At 45.0% G+C, this 14,608-nt stretch overlaps 1 protein-coding gene across 1 annotated transcript in view; it reads right to left on the reverse strand.

Annotated features, from left to right (window-relative positions):
- The window catches only part of LOC104300147 (vascular endothelial growth factor receptor kdr-like), a 148,793-nt gene that overhangs the window by 79,567 nt on the left and 54,618 nt on the right, over positions 1-14,608 (reverse strand). The window contains exons 4-5 of the mRNA XM_054169355.1: positions 7,391-7,518; positions 1,249-1,399 (exon numbers count right to left, since the gene is read on the reverse strand). Of these exons, the coding sequence (XP_054025330.1) occupies positions 1,249-1,399; positions 7,391-7,518 (279 nt within the window). The remainder of the gene's footprint in view (positions 1-1,248; positions 1,400-7,390; positions 7,519-14,608) is intronic.

Raw genomic sequence — 14,608 nt, forward strand, 5'->3', positions numbered from 1 at the left:
CATCTAGTCCAACCTCCCACCGGAGCAGGTTTACCTAGATTAGATTGCACAGCACTGTGTCCAGGCAGGCTTTGAATAGCTCCAGAGATGGAGACTCCACCACCTCTCTGGGCAGTCCTGCTTTTTACCCTCAAGGTAAAGAGATTCCTCCTTATGTTTAGATGGAATTTCCTATGTTCAGGTTTGTGCCCATTAACCCTCGTTCTGTCACTGGGCAACATTGGAAAAACACTGGTCCCATCCTTCCCACCCTCAAAGGAAGGATTTATAAGCATTGAGAAGATCCCCTCCGCAGTCTGCACTTCTCTTGACTAAAAAGCCTCAAGTCCCTCAGCTTTCCCTTTCTGATAGACATCCTTAGATCTTGATCTTACATATTTATCAATGTTTTAACTCCATCAACTCTGAAACAAGACTACATCACATTGATGGTCCTCCATACCCACGTCTCACTGCTGCCCAGTAAAACCCCACTGTGTCAAACAATGAAGAAAAAGAGAGGGAGAGAGATTTACAGGACTTTGATGTGGCTGCCACACCAATTTCCAAGGCTGTTGTTTAAATTGTATAGGAGGATGCCATGAGCTAATGGGAATGAAGTCACAATACACTCTCTGCTGTCAAAAACATAATATATGAGGAGAGAAAGAACATACACTGAAAACAAAGGAAAAATAAATTCTAATTGTCTTCACATAAATCCTCAGCACTCAAAAATGTGATGTGGCTTCAAATGCAGATTTCAATCCCAAGCTGAAGCTCAGCTGTAAATATGAGGGAAGGGGTTTAGTCAATCACCAAAATAAACTATATAAACCCCCAAAGATTTGAATTAGCCATTTAATGAGATTTTTATGGCATGGTCTTGTATGTTTAATGACCCAGAGGCAAAAAGAAAGCTACTGTTCAGTTTATCCTAACCCTGTAGTTGCCTTAATGTAAATAAAGCTCAATCCAAGCAAACAAAGCCCTGGTGGGGTTTGACTAAAATACTTCTTCCTTTTTGTGCCACCTCAACATTTGGTCATTTGTCAAGCCCAGGAGTGGATCAAATCCAAGTTCTATTGAACAGAGAACAAAAAGAGGGAAGAATAAGTTTGTTTTTAGCATCCCAGCTTGGGCTTGTTGCAGATCCATACCGATTAGATGTATCCAACCTAACTGAGACCAACCAAGAAATAATAGCCAGGGGCTGAACTGTGCAGCAGAAACATTGTGGTCACTCATCAGCATGTGGTGTGCACTCACCCAGTCTCTGTGCTAGGTAATAGGAGGTGAACACAGTTCCATTGACATTGGCAGTGCATGTGAGTACTCCAGAGTAAACAAAGGAATGAGAGGGGATGACAAATCCTCTTCTCGGGTCCCACTTGAAGTTCATCTCTACTGAATAAGGGTACTGAAAGAGAACAGATGGATAGGAGGCTTGTGAGACATTCCCTTTCCCCTCAGACTGCAGAGGCAACCAGCCAAGGCTATTCTGCTTGAGAAGCAGGGGAGATATCTGACCTTTCAGAGTGGTTGGTGGTCTCATTCCACACATATCTTAAGCAACATCAACATAAGCAAATAGAAAAGCTCTCCCTAAGGTATGACTGTCTTTGAAATCCAAAACTTGGACATCATAACTGGAGGTTTTCATTCAGTAGCCCAAATCCTCTCAGATCTTAGGCAAGATACCATGCTACCCATTGTAGGTCCAATTTCCCTCATCTCTTTACTGGAAATAATTTTTCCTTTTTTATATTAATTTTGTAGGGATATCTTTTTGAAAGTGTTTAAGAACAACATTTCCTGCTCCTATATGTAGCTGCCACACCTATTCACACACACACCATTTTGTAAGGGCTTGTTGTGATAGGATTAGAGGGAATGGATTGAAACTTGAGGAGAGGACATTTAGACTGGAGATTAGGAAGAAATTCTTGACAATGAGGGTGGTCAGACACTGGAACATGTTGCCCAAGGAGGTTGTGGTTGCCCCCTCCCTGGAGTTGTTCAAGGGCAGGTTGGATGAGGCCTTGAGCAACCTGATCTAGTGGAAAGTGTCCCTGCCCATGGTGGTGGGTTTGGAACTAGATGGTCTTTAAGGTCCCTTCCAAGCCAAACCATTCTATGATTTCTAGGATCTCACAGTACTTTAGAAACATGTGTGAAGTTAGAACTCAAACATTAGAATGATTCATGTCACTACCTTGCCTGATGGTCATCATCTCTAAGCTGTGGTCTGTAGCTGTGGCTCTCTGTGTGTCACAAAAAGAGATGAGACACCTTCAAAGCAGCTTATTGATTTCCACCAGGCACTGAAGCAACCTGGATGACTTCAGATGGTAAATCACAGCATGGCAGGATGAAGGGGACTTAGTGGCATAGACAATTTTAATCCTGAATTCATAAATACTTGTAGTGTTCTGACATTCTTGAAGTGTGAAAAATAAACTAGAGGAAAAATTCATCTCATAAAGATGAACTCTCTGTACACCCTTGGACAGCAGGTCAGGCACGTTGCCTTTGGTTGAGGGGAATAATTAGCTGTTTATTATTATTACCACATTCTCTATTTGCTAGAGAAAATGCAATTTATTTTCCAATAATTTTGAAAACCGTGGGTTGGAATGTGGAAAATAAATACATGGTGTTATGTGCAGACAGATAACTCAGGAGTCTGTAAAGAGCAGAGCCCCGAACTTCACCCACTTCAGCCTGCTTGCAGCCAGGGGGCAGGAACCACAGGATGCAGGAACCATGGGATGCAGGTCTGGCTGTTTCAGCAGGGTATGTGAAGGCTCTTTAGGACTGAGGATGCACTGAAGGAATGCTGGTGGACAAAAAGTTCACCATGAGCCAGCATTTTGTCCTTGTGGCCAAGAAGACCAAGGGTCAAATGGAGTCTGTGAAGAAGTGTGTGACCAGCAGGTCGAGGGAGGTCCTAATGAGGCCACAAGTGGAGTAGTGGGTCTAGTTCTGGGCTCCCCATTTCAAGAGAGACAGAGAACTACTGGGGAGAGTCCAGTGAAGGCTCTAAAGATGCTGAGGGGCCTGGAGCATCTCTCTGAGGAGCAAAGGCTGAGAGCCCTGGGGCTGTTGAGCCTGGAGAAGAGCAGCCTGAGGGGGGATCTGATCAATGCTCAGCAAGAGCTAAAGGGTGGGGGGCAAGAGGATGGGGCGAGACTCTTCTCAGTGGTGTCTGGTGACAGGACAGTGGGCAATGGGCACAAACTGGAACCCAGAATACATCATCTGAAAATGAGGAGAAGCTTTTTTGTTGTGAGGGTGCTGGAGCCCTAAACGGTCTCCCCAGATAGGTTCTGGAGTCTCCTTTAGAGAGATTCCAAACCCACCTGGACATTGTGAACCTAGGCAAGCTGCTGTGGATGCCCCTGTTTTGCAGGGCCATAGGACTAGATGATCCCCAGAGGTCCCTTCAAACCCCACCATGCTGAGATTCTGTGTAATTCTGTGCAGTGTTTTTCTTTTCAGAATGACCTTGCTATAGCTTTTGAAGCCATCCAAGGGAAGAGCCACACTGGTGACCACAAATGGGAATTCCCCAGTGGTGTAATGGTTTTGCTCATCTTCTTGTTGTTATGCAGGATGCAATTTATTTTTCTGTATCCAGACAAACATTAGTCTTGCATGGCAGTGTGGTTTAAACAGAGTTCAGTTTAAATAATACTCCTGCTCTGAAGAAATTTCAGCTCCGGGCTTTGAGAGCTGGTGCTTGTACCTCTCCCATGAATACACAATTGTTGGCTTTGTTGTCCGCTCGCTTGTTATTGCATTTTCAGCCTAGACCAAAGACAAAGGAATGAGGGCTGTGGGGCTATGATTGGTGATGTTGCTTTGGGGAAGGAGGCATGGCGGGACAGTTGCTTCCTTTAGGAGCGCCAGCTCTCTTCTGACAGTAGTACGAAACATGGACGTCATGTAAGTGCTCTCAATGTAATCCAGCTGTGGTGTCTCTATTTAGAACCACCAGGAAAACTCAGGAATATTATAGAAGCTGATGAGAGAGATGAGGCTTAGTCACAGAATCATAGAATAGTTTGGGTGGGAAAGAACCTTTAAAGGCTGTCCAGTCCAACCACTCTGTAGTCAGCAGGGACATTTGCAGCCAGTTGCAGCAGGTTGCTCTAGGTTAATCAGGCCAGCAGTGTGCTCAGGTGGCCAAGAAGGCCAATGGAATCTTGGCTTGCATCAGGAATAGTGTGTCAAGCAGGTCTAGGGATTTGATTGTCCCGCTCTACTTGACATTGGTGAGGCCACACCTCAAATACTGGGGTCAGTTTTGGGCCCTGCACTACAAGAGGGGCATTGAAGTGCTGGAACAGTTCCAAAGAGCAGCAACTAAGGTGGTGAAGTGCCTTGAACACAAATCTGATGAGGAACAAGTGAGGGAACTGGGGTTGCTTAGTCTTCAGAAGAGGAGGCTGAGGGGAGACCTTCTGGCTCTCTACAACTCCCTGAAAAGAGATTGGAGTGAGATGGGGGTCATTTTCTTCTCACATACAAGTGACAAGAGGAAATGTCCTCCAGTTGTGCCAAAGGAGGATCAGGTTGGATATGAGGAAAAGTTTCTTCACAGAGAGTTCTTGGGCATCGGAACAGGCTGCCCAGGGAAGTGGTGAAGTCACTGTCCCTGGAGGGATATAAACGATGTGTGGGTGTGGTTCTGAGGGATGTGGTTTAGTGGTAGTGGATTTGATGGTCGCAAAAGTCTCTTCCAACCTCAACAGTTCTACGATTTTATGCTTTAACACTGATGTGGCAAATGCAGATGGAACCAGACAGTGACCAGACACATCTGACAAGACCGAAAGTGGCTTTTCCCCCCCCCTTTTCCCCAGAATTAAAATCATGTTAAGCAAAATGACAGTTTTGAATTGTGTGTTTTAGCCTGGGTTTACTAATTACAGAGATGCTCTTTAGAGTCAGCTGGCATCTGTTTAGTATTAGCAAGAGGTACCTTTCTCCATACATATTTAAAGGCCAGAGAGTGCCATGATTTTAAAGTATAATGGTAACATGAGGAACTTAATTTACAGTGGGGGGAAAAAAAAGTACATTTTCTACAAGAATAATAAAATGCGATAAAGCTGAACTTCAGGGCTTGGCAGCTCTGCTCCCTGATGGCTAGGCAAAGGGGAAAGGAAAAACAACCCTCCTCAGGAGGCCCTTTTCAACACCACACACATATTAAACCTCTTCATAAAATATTCAAAAAATATATACTTAAACAATCAAGCAGAGAGCGTCAGCGCCGCTGGAAGGAAGTCACAGTGGCTTTCCTCCCTTTGAAGTTCGTTGTCTATCGAAGATTAAATTTGGAAGAGGAGGATGTTCTAAATTTGTCTGATGGCCTCACTCACCTCTGCTCCCCCGTCCTTACCTCCACCCCTCTCCCGCTCCGCTTCCTCTTCGCATGGGAAGCCGCCACCTTGGCTCCACGCTGTCCTACGAAATTCCCAGGCTGGGCAGAACAAGTGGAGACTTTCCATGGCTGGGATTTGGGGCTGGTAGCTCCCAGAGCCAAGACACACCTCCCAAAGCGTATCCTCCTGAGTGGTGATGTCTCTTCATCTCCTGGCCTCAGGAGGATGCAGGCCTTTGAGGAGCAGTGCTCAACATCCTCATCCCTGCCCTGCAGTCCCCTTGAAGGGGAGCAAGCCTTTTGAGGAGCATTTTCTTTGCAATTCAAATGGAAATTTTATTCCAGCAGCAGCTGGTAGCAAGGTAAAGGACTTCAGTTTGTGTTTGAAGAAATTACCAGGAGAAGATTTAGCTGGCAAGCAGGGGAGAAGCAGGGCTGCCTATAAATAAGGGGAATAAATGTGGAGGTCTCCTTGGTCGAGGTTCCAAGGCCATATTTAAGCTCATGTGACTATGGCTGATGTCAGCAGCAGGACTCCAGCAATGAATTTGGTTGAAGGAGGCTAAAATAAGATGGGGATGCTTCATGTTTATAGCCAAAGGGTAGAAGGTGATAACACTTATCTAGGCTAAAGCGATAGCTGTAACTGGAGAGGAGCCTTTTTCCCCACCTTTTAATCCTTCCTGACAAAAATAGAGATCTGCTAAAGCAATAAGGCCAGAGCTGACCTTCTGCACGTTTACTGGAACCTTGCCATTGGACTCAGCAGGAGCCAGAGCACCATCTCAGGCCATTGTGGTTTCATGTGCTGTCTCCCAGGAGAATGAGACATCTGACAACTAAGAGGACTAAGTAGTAAGAAGAGCAAAGGTTCTCAAACCCTTTTACCTCCCTGAAAGGATGTTTGAGCCAGGTGGGGGTTCGTCTCTTGTCCCAAGCAACAAATGATAGGACAAGAGAAACAACCTCAAATTGTGCCAGGGAAGATTTATGCTGGATATTAAGGAAATCTTGCTCCCTGAAAGGGTTGTTAGGGCCTGGTCCAGGCTGCCCAGGGTCGTGGTGGGGTCATCACCCCTGGATGGATTTCAAAGCCATGGAGATGTGGTGCTGAGGGACATAATTTATTAGTGACCTGGCAGTGCTTGGTTAATGGTTGGACCTAATGACCTTAAAGGTCTCTTCCAACCAAAACAATTCTCTGATTCTATGACTCTCCATCCAGCATAACAGATGCATCTCTCACAGTTTCTCCAGAAGAGCCTTTGGAAAAGGGGCAGAGCCAAGAGATGAGCTCTCATTCACATTAGGACAGCTCCAGCATTCAGCCTAGCAGGAGAATGGAGAGGCACAAAACCTGTTAGGTGCAAGGGAGGATTGGAGCCAGGAGACCTGTGTCCTGTTCCTCACTCCATGACAGCCTTCTCTGTTGAGCAATTCTAAAGCCCTTTAAATGAGTGACTAGATCTCCATTGATTGAGGAAGCCTCAGACCTTGAATTTCCATTTTTATTAGACAAAATAGCCTTGGCCTCCACAAACCACTCTGTAACCTTGACATTCAGATATAGCTGCTGCTGAAGGGCTGGATGGTGTAGCCATTTATTTCCAAGGCTGAAACTTCGTTTAAATTTATGAAATCAAGCAAAAATGGGCAGCTCTTCTGAGGAGGTTCAAGGTGTAAAAGAAGCTTTCATGAGGATAGCAAATAGCAAGGTTTTATTCAAGGAATTTGGAAGAAAAATAGAGCCTTGTCATCTGTCTTTGCCAATTTATGGAGGAACATCAAGGCACAAGATGAGAAAAATATCTGATAAACTCCAGCTAATCCTCAAAACACCCTTGTCCACAGTTCAATAGTGCTGCAGTGCAGAAGCAGGACTGTCCTTCTCCATTTTCAGTGTCTTTGCTGGTTTTTTTTCTGACACTTACCTAGTTTCATACGTTTCCTTTTGCATTTTTACCCATTCTGCTGGCAGCCCAGTCCTCTGAACTGATTGTCTCAGGAACAGCCACTTACCTGGGTAAGCTTAGGTCTGATATCTGGTGAGGTAACTCGGCAAGGGACAACAATTGTTTTCTTAGCATCTAAAATATAGATTATTTCGGGATGTTCCGGGTGAATCTCCACAAATGGATGTCTGTAGTCTGCAGGGAAAAGAACATTGATTTCAAAATCACTCCTTTGCTGATGGATGGCCATAAGCCCACCAGTCTGAGCTGCTAACTGCAGACAGCTCATTGTAGCATCTAACAAGACATCCAGTCACATTTTAGAATCATAGAATTGTCTCAGTTGGAAAAGATCATAGAGTCCAACCTTCAACCTAAACCCACCATGGCCATTAAACCGTGTCCCAAAGGGCCATGTCCACATGTTTCTTGAACACCTCCAGGGATGGTGACTTCACCACTTCCCTGGGCAGCCTGTTCCAATGCTTGACCATTCTTGCAGGAAAAAACTGCTCCTCATATCAAACCTCCTGACACAATTTCAGGCTATTTCCACTCCTTCTATCCCCTGCTACCAGGAAGAAGAGACCAGCCCCCACCTCACTCCAGCCTCCTTTCAGGCAGTTGTAGAGGGCAATGAGGTCTCCCCTCATCATTCTTCGTTCAAGACTAAACAACCCCAGTTCTCTCAGCCACTCCTCATAAGACTTGTTCTTGCTAGTCTGCAAATGACACTGTCATCTAAGGATTATTGCCAAGTGATCAAGAATTAGACTAGCCTATTTCTAACCCTATTTTCTCAGTCTTCAGTGTAATCTTCCAAAAACTCCTTTTCTTATCCATTTTCCATCTGTAAAAATGAAGTTAATAAATCAGCTCCATGGATCTTCACGGTGCTGAGGTTGATTCTTTCCCCAGTGCTCTGAATTTCTTCTGTAGCACTCCTGAATTACACAGCAGGGAAGTATTACAGTAGGTTTACATCAGTTCATGCAAATCTACTGGAAGAAAAAAGCTTCTTTCTGTAAATGAGAATCCCTAGAATACTGCAGAAAGCATGTAAAAAGGGGATGTAGGCTCATGATACTCAAAGCTAGGCAAGAATAATCTGTTTAACCTAACAGTGAAGAAAATTGGTCACACTATGGGGGATTTTCTACAGATCTAGCACAATAAATCAGACTAAATATACATCTACAATAGTAATAAATAGAAACTTGAGTTAGTTAAAGTTAATAAAGCTGCTGAGTCTCATTCACTGATTCTTCTTTCTACAAATACTTTAATGGTCATCAGAAAATTCCAATTATGATTGTGAAACCCTAAAACCTTAGAGATTTTTCTAGAAAGGATTCTTTGACTTCATATTCTTAGAATCATAGAATCATTAAGATTGGAAAATTCCTTTGAGATCAAGTCCAAACTTCTACCCAGCACTGCCGTGACCACTACACCATGTCCCAAAGTGCCACATCTACTCATTTCTTGAACACCTCCTGGGATGGTGACTCCACCACCTCCCTGGGCAGCCTGACCACACTTGCAGTCCATGGATAGGGACTAACCTGGATATGGAGCTCCACAGGGACAAAGCACTGTCACAGAAGTGCCAGCACCTCCCCAGTCCTTTGGCCTCTCTGTTTAGTTTGCATTGGATCACGTTTTGGCTAATTGTTTTGGCTGAAAAGATGGAGACATTGAATTGAAAAGTCTTTCTGCCAGTGTTTTTAGAGGGAATTTCAGAGCAGCCCTGTTTGTTTAAAAGTAACCTGAACAAAAGAAGGCAGCTAAGCAAAAGTCAAATAATCCTAAACCATCAGAAAATACTGAAATATGCAATGACCGAAATATCTTAGCTGAAACAGAATAGTTTAGGGGGAATAAAATCATTATTTATCCCTATTCTTTTCCATTATCTCTCCCTGCCTTCAAGACTGACCTCTACCAAATTTCCAGCTTCACAACAGGCCTAATAATAATCTCCCTTTTTTTTCAGCTGTAAATAAGACACCAAAAGAGGAAGCAGGAATTCACAGGGTTATGCAACCAAAGCCATATTTCACTCCTAATTGATTTTTAATAGCAGCCTGCACCTGAATTGCCATATGTCTTGCCAGTAGCTAGAATTACACTATCCCAGATCAGAAGCTCCAGGCTGAACTGGCAGCCAAAATATATAAATCTAACTTTCTCCCATCAGCATTTGAAATCTAATAGTGTTTTAAATCACTGTGCAATTAGTAACAGTAAAAGGCAGCTTCTGGATGATAAAAATTGGTTTGGGGAAGGAGAAGATGGTTTGAGCTGCACTTGATTGTTGATCTCTAGTGCATGTTGAGTCTGATGGGAAACATTCTCACTCTGAAAAAAAATAAGTAGAAAAAGGGTTTATATTTTATTGGACCTTCTCTTTCCTACAGTAAGTGAGGTTTCTTAGAGCCTGGTGCAGTGAGAAGCTGGCTATAATTTGGGCTATCTCAGTGATGTAGCAGTTTATAGCCTTAGACCAAAGAACGTTCTCTGTCTACCAAGGGTCTCTTTTGCTCCCTATTTCATTCTGTACTATTTGAGGTCTTGTGATGGTCAGCAGGTCCATGGAGGGCATTCTGCCCCTCTGCTCCTCTCTGCTGAGACCCCCACCTGCAGTGCTGAGTCCATCTCTGGAGTCCTCAACACAGCAGAGACATGGACTGATTGGAGCAGGGCCAGAGGAGGTCACAGCAATGATGGGAGGGCTGGAGGCCCTCTGCTGTGAGGCCAGGCTGAGAGAGTTGGAGTTATTCAGTCTGGAGAAGAGAAGGCTCCAGGGAGACCTTCTGGTGACCTTACAGGACTTAAAGGGGGTCTACAAGAAAGCTGGGACAGATTTTTGAGCAGGGTGTGTTGTGACAGGACAAGGGGTGATGGTTTGAAACAAAAGAGGGAAATTTAGACTAGAGAGAAGGAAGACATTTTTGACACTCAGAATGGTGAGAACCCTGACTAGGATTGAAAGGAAAAGCAGCTGCAGGTGAAGATCACTAAATAATCCTTGGTGTGTCAGGGAGGCTTATTTTGTTCTCCCTAACTCTGAAGCTCCTTGCAAAAGAAAAGGTAATATCATGAAGTGGAGCAGATGGCAGAAGAAATGAGCAAAGCCCCTGTGCACCCTCCAGCCTGCTTCTGCTTCATTCCAGCTCTTCTAAAATCCCAAGTAAGCAGGAGCAAGCCAACCCCCACTGAAACTGGGAAGGAGAATTCCAAGCAAGAGGACTTTCTAGGCAGCTGGACTGTTCACTTAGCAGATAAGGAAATACCAAGTGGCTCAGCTTTGGATCCTAACAAAATGACAAAGAATAAATAGTGAATAGGGAACTAATCAACTGCCAGCTGATACCTCTGGTATGGTTTGTGCAGACAAAAAAGCCTCAGTCCTTCATGAAATTCCTAAGCAGTTCACACTGATTGTGACATGGAGAAATGATCTGCTGGAACATCAGGAGTGTCACTGCCAGCTTTACAAACACATCCACCACCTTAAGTTAATCAGCAATCGGTTAGCTCCTTGTAAAGGAGTCTCCCAGAGACAGAACTTCTTGAAACAAAAAGGACAGGGTTGCTCTTCTTGAAAAATGATAACCTCAGCCTCAGGGAATATCTGAAATTCCAGATGGAGTAAATCAATGGCACTCAACTGTTGAGACTTGGAGAGCTGAGGCATGGGAAATGCAGGTGGTGTCCTCTCTGTGGTTACCAGCCCTGCACTCTGAGGAAAAAAAATCCTCAGCAAAGAAACACTTGAGGAAAATAGAGAATTTCCTTGGAGCTTGGACATTTGTTCATCCTGAGTTCTGTTCATCACAGAATCCCAGCATGGTGGGGGTTGGAAAAGATCATCCAGTTCAATGCCAAGTTCACCCACAGCAGGTTGCCCAGAATCACAAGGTCCAGATGAGTTTAGAATCTCTCCAGAGAAGGAGACTCCACAACCTCTCTGGGCAGCCTGCTCCAGGGATTCAGCACCTTCACAGCAAGGAATTTTCTTCTCATTTTAAGATGGAACCTCCTGGGTTCCAGTTTGTGCCCATTACCCCTTGTCCTGTCCCTGGGCACCACTGAAGAGTCTGACCCCTTCCAACCCCCACTCACCCTTGCCTTAGCTCTTGCTGAGCATGGATCAGATGCCCTCTCAGGCTGCTCTTCTCCAGGCTCAACAGCCCCAGGGCTCCCAGCATTTCCACCTCACAGAGATGCTCCAGGGCCCTCAGCATCTTTCTAGTCTTCATTGGACTCTCTCCATTGGTTCCCTGTATCTCTTGAAATGAGGAGCCCAGAACTGGACCTGGTACTCCAGATATGACCTCAATAGGACACTATGAATCTTAGCTATCCATCAATTCCCATAGGATAATTAACCAGAATAATTTGCTATGGGCTTCTAAATTCATTATATGTGAAGAAATTGATAATTTTCAGGCTTCAAGTTCTTGGGCATTAGAAGAAACTTCTTAGCTGAACCAGTTCTCAAACACTGAAGCAGAGTACCTAGGGAGGTGGTTAAATCTCTCCCCCTGCAGGTGTTTAAAGACACAGAGATGTGGTGCTGAGGGACATGGTTTACTACTAGATTTTGGTAGAGGCAGATAATGGTTGGACTCAAAGATTAAAGTTCTGTTTCAACTGAAATGATTCAGTGAGTCTACAAAACACAAGAACTGTAGCACATTAGGGACTTATCAGCTCCAAGGAGAGGGTAAGGTCCCTTCCTTTTGGTCTCAGACTGGCTGTCTGGCTCTGCAGGTCAGTGGAAGTTTGCAGGAAGCTGTACCAGACTGGGGTGTTACTGTTTACCCAGCACAGCTCAGGAGGGAACACAAACAGCAGAGCAAAGGAAGCAGAGGCAGCAGGATGGTGCCGGGGAAGGGGATCTGAGCTCCAGCCACAGCCATAGAGCCAGGAGAAAGATCAAGCATGCCGCACACAAAAGCCACTCAAAGGTCAAGTGCTTACAAGAGCATTGTTACCTTCAGGCAGGGAAGCCATTCATGTTTAAATCCTCCCTCTGTCTAGGAGGAGATTAATTGCTGCTTGAGATGAGCATGGGGAGGGTCCCTCTTACTCAGAAGTGTAATAGGAATTGTCTGGAGTACATGCCAGGCTCCTCAAGCCTTTGCAGTGACAGCATGTGAGCACAGATCCTAGAACCATAGAATGCATTGGGTTGGAAGGGACCCTCGAAGGTCGTCTTGTCCAATCCTCCTGCAGTGAGCAGGGGCATCTCTAAGTTGATCAGACTGCTCAGGGCCCCATCAGTCTCTGGGAATGGGGCCTCCACCACATCTCAGGGAAACCTGTTGCAGTGTTTCACTACCCTTACTGTGAAGAACTTCCATAGGGGGCCTCTTAGTCACATCTGTTCTTTGGCTTGGTGATAGTAGAAGTGTCTAGTTCTGGGCTCAACCTTTCAAGGACAGGCTTGAGAGAGGGTAGAGCAAAAGGCTACAGAGATGCTTAGGAGACTAGAACATCTCTTTTATGAAGAGAGGCTGAAGGACTTGGAGCTTTTTAACCTAGAGAAGACTGAGGGGGATCTCCTCAATGCTTAGAAATACTTCAAGGGTGCGTGTCAGGAGGATGGGGACAGTCTTTTTTCAGTGGTACCCGGTGACAGGACAAGAGTAAGGGACACAAACTTGAACATAGGAAGTTCTGTCTCAACATGAAGAGGAACTTCTGTACTTTGAGGTTGGTAGAGCACTAGAACAGGCTGCCCAGATAGGTGGTAAAGTCTCTGTATCTGGAAGTCGTTCCAAACCTGCCTGGATGACATCCTGGTGAGCTTGCTCTGGGAGGGGGATTGAACTCGATGATCTCCAGAAGTCCTTTCCAACCCCCATCATTCTGTGATTCTGTGACTCTGACTATCTACCAGAATGTGGTGGTCTATTATTACTTCATGCTCTCTTGTCATTTAAATCCTGCTCTCCAGGGCACTCACAGCACATCCTGCCAGATGAGGAAGCTGAGGGACCTGAGAACCCTCAGCATTGCACCTCAGGAACTCAGAATGTTGTAGAATAAAGCTCTCTCCTACAGCTCTTGACTTTTCAGCATTGTTTCATCTTCCTTTGAGTTCAAAACAACCTCCTGAGACACACACATGGGATTTTGTAAAGGTTTTTGTGTGCTTTTCATTTCTGCTCATGTTTCATACCCAGTGATGGCAATTTGTCACATGATGTTTGTATCATATCTAAAGCTGTGGAGAGAACATCACCTCTCCCATCAGAGACTATCCATCAGCACACAGGCATGATAAGCACTAAGTGGCCTTTGAGGACAGGCATCTATGGCTCTTCATGTCCATGAATTGTCATTTTGCTCCTCACTTTGTGGCTGCTAAAGATAATCCTCTCACCCTCACTGTTTATTTTCTTCATTCAATCTCATACCTTAGCTGGGAAGCTTGGACAGAGTTTCACAAGTTCTTTAAGGTCATCTTTTGACATAACCCTCCTGAAGTTTGCCTTCATCAAGGTGTAAAATGCTTAGAGGAGGTTTATAATCTGTTATTTGCAGCAATACACTCATTAGCAGCAGAAAAGGACCTGCAGGTGCTGACTGACAACCATTTGAACATGAGCCATCAGTGTGCTCAGGTGGCCAAGAAGGCCAACAGCACCTTGACCTGCATTAAAAACAGTGTGGCCAGCAGGGGTAGGAAAGTGATTGTGCCCCAGTACTGGGCACTGGTGAGCTCACACCAGTGACCTCAGCTTTTGGCCCCTCACTACAAGAAGGACATTTTGGTGCTGGAGGAGGTTCAGAGAAGAGCAGCAAAACTAGTGAAGGGTCTGGACTGCAAGTCTTATAAGGACCATCTGAGGGAACTGGAGTTTTTCAGTCTGCAGAAGAGGAGGCTGTAGGGAGACCTCATGGCTCTCTACAACTCTCTGAAAGGATGTTGTAGTGAGGTGGAGGTTGGTCTCTTCTCACTAGCGTGAGGAGATAGAACAAGAGGAAATGACCTGAAACTGTGCCAGGGGAGGTTTAGGTTGGATATTAGGAAAAATCTCTTCAATGCAAAAGTGGTCAGGCTGCCCAGGGAAGTGGTAGAGTCACCATCCCTGGAGATGTTCAAGAACTGTGTGGATATGGCACTTTGGGGCACGGCTTAGTGGCCATGGTGGTCTTAGTTTGATAGTTGGACTTGATGATCTTAGAGGTCTCTTCCAATAAAAACAATTCTATGGTTCTCTGACTCTGTAAGTGATGCTTTGGCCAGTGTATTTTGGAAAGCTGTACA

The sequence above is a fragment of the Dryobates pubescens genome, chromosome 18 (assembly GCF_014839835.1).
Source record: "Dryobates pubescens isolate bDryPub1 chromosome 18, bDryPub1.pri, whole genome shotgun sequence".
In the NCBI taxonomy this organism is placed as follows: domain Eukaryota; kingdom Metazoa; phylum Chordata; class Aves; order Piciformes; family Picidae; genus Dryobates; species Dryobates pubescens.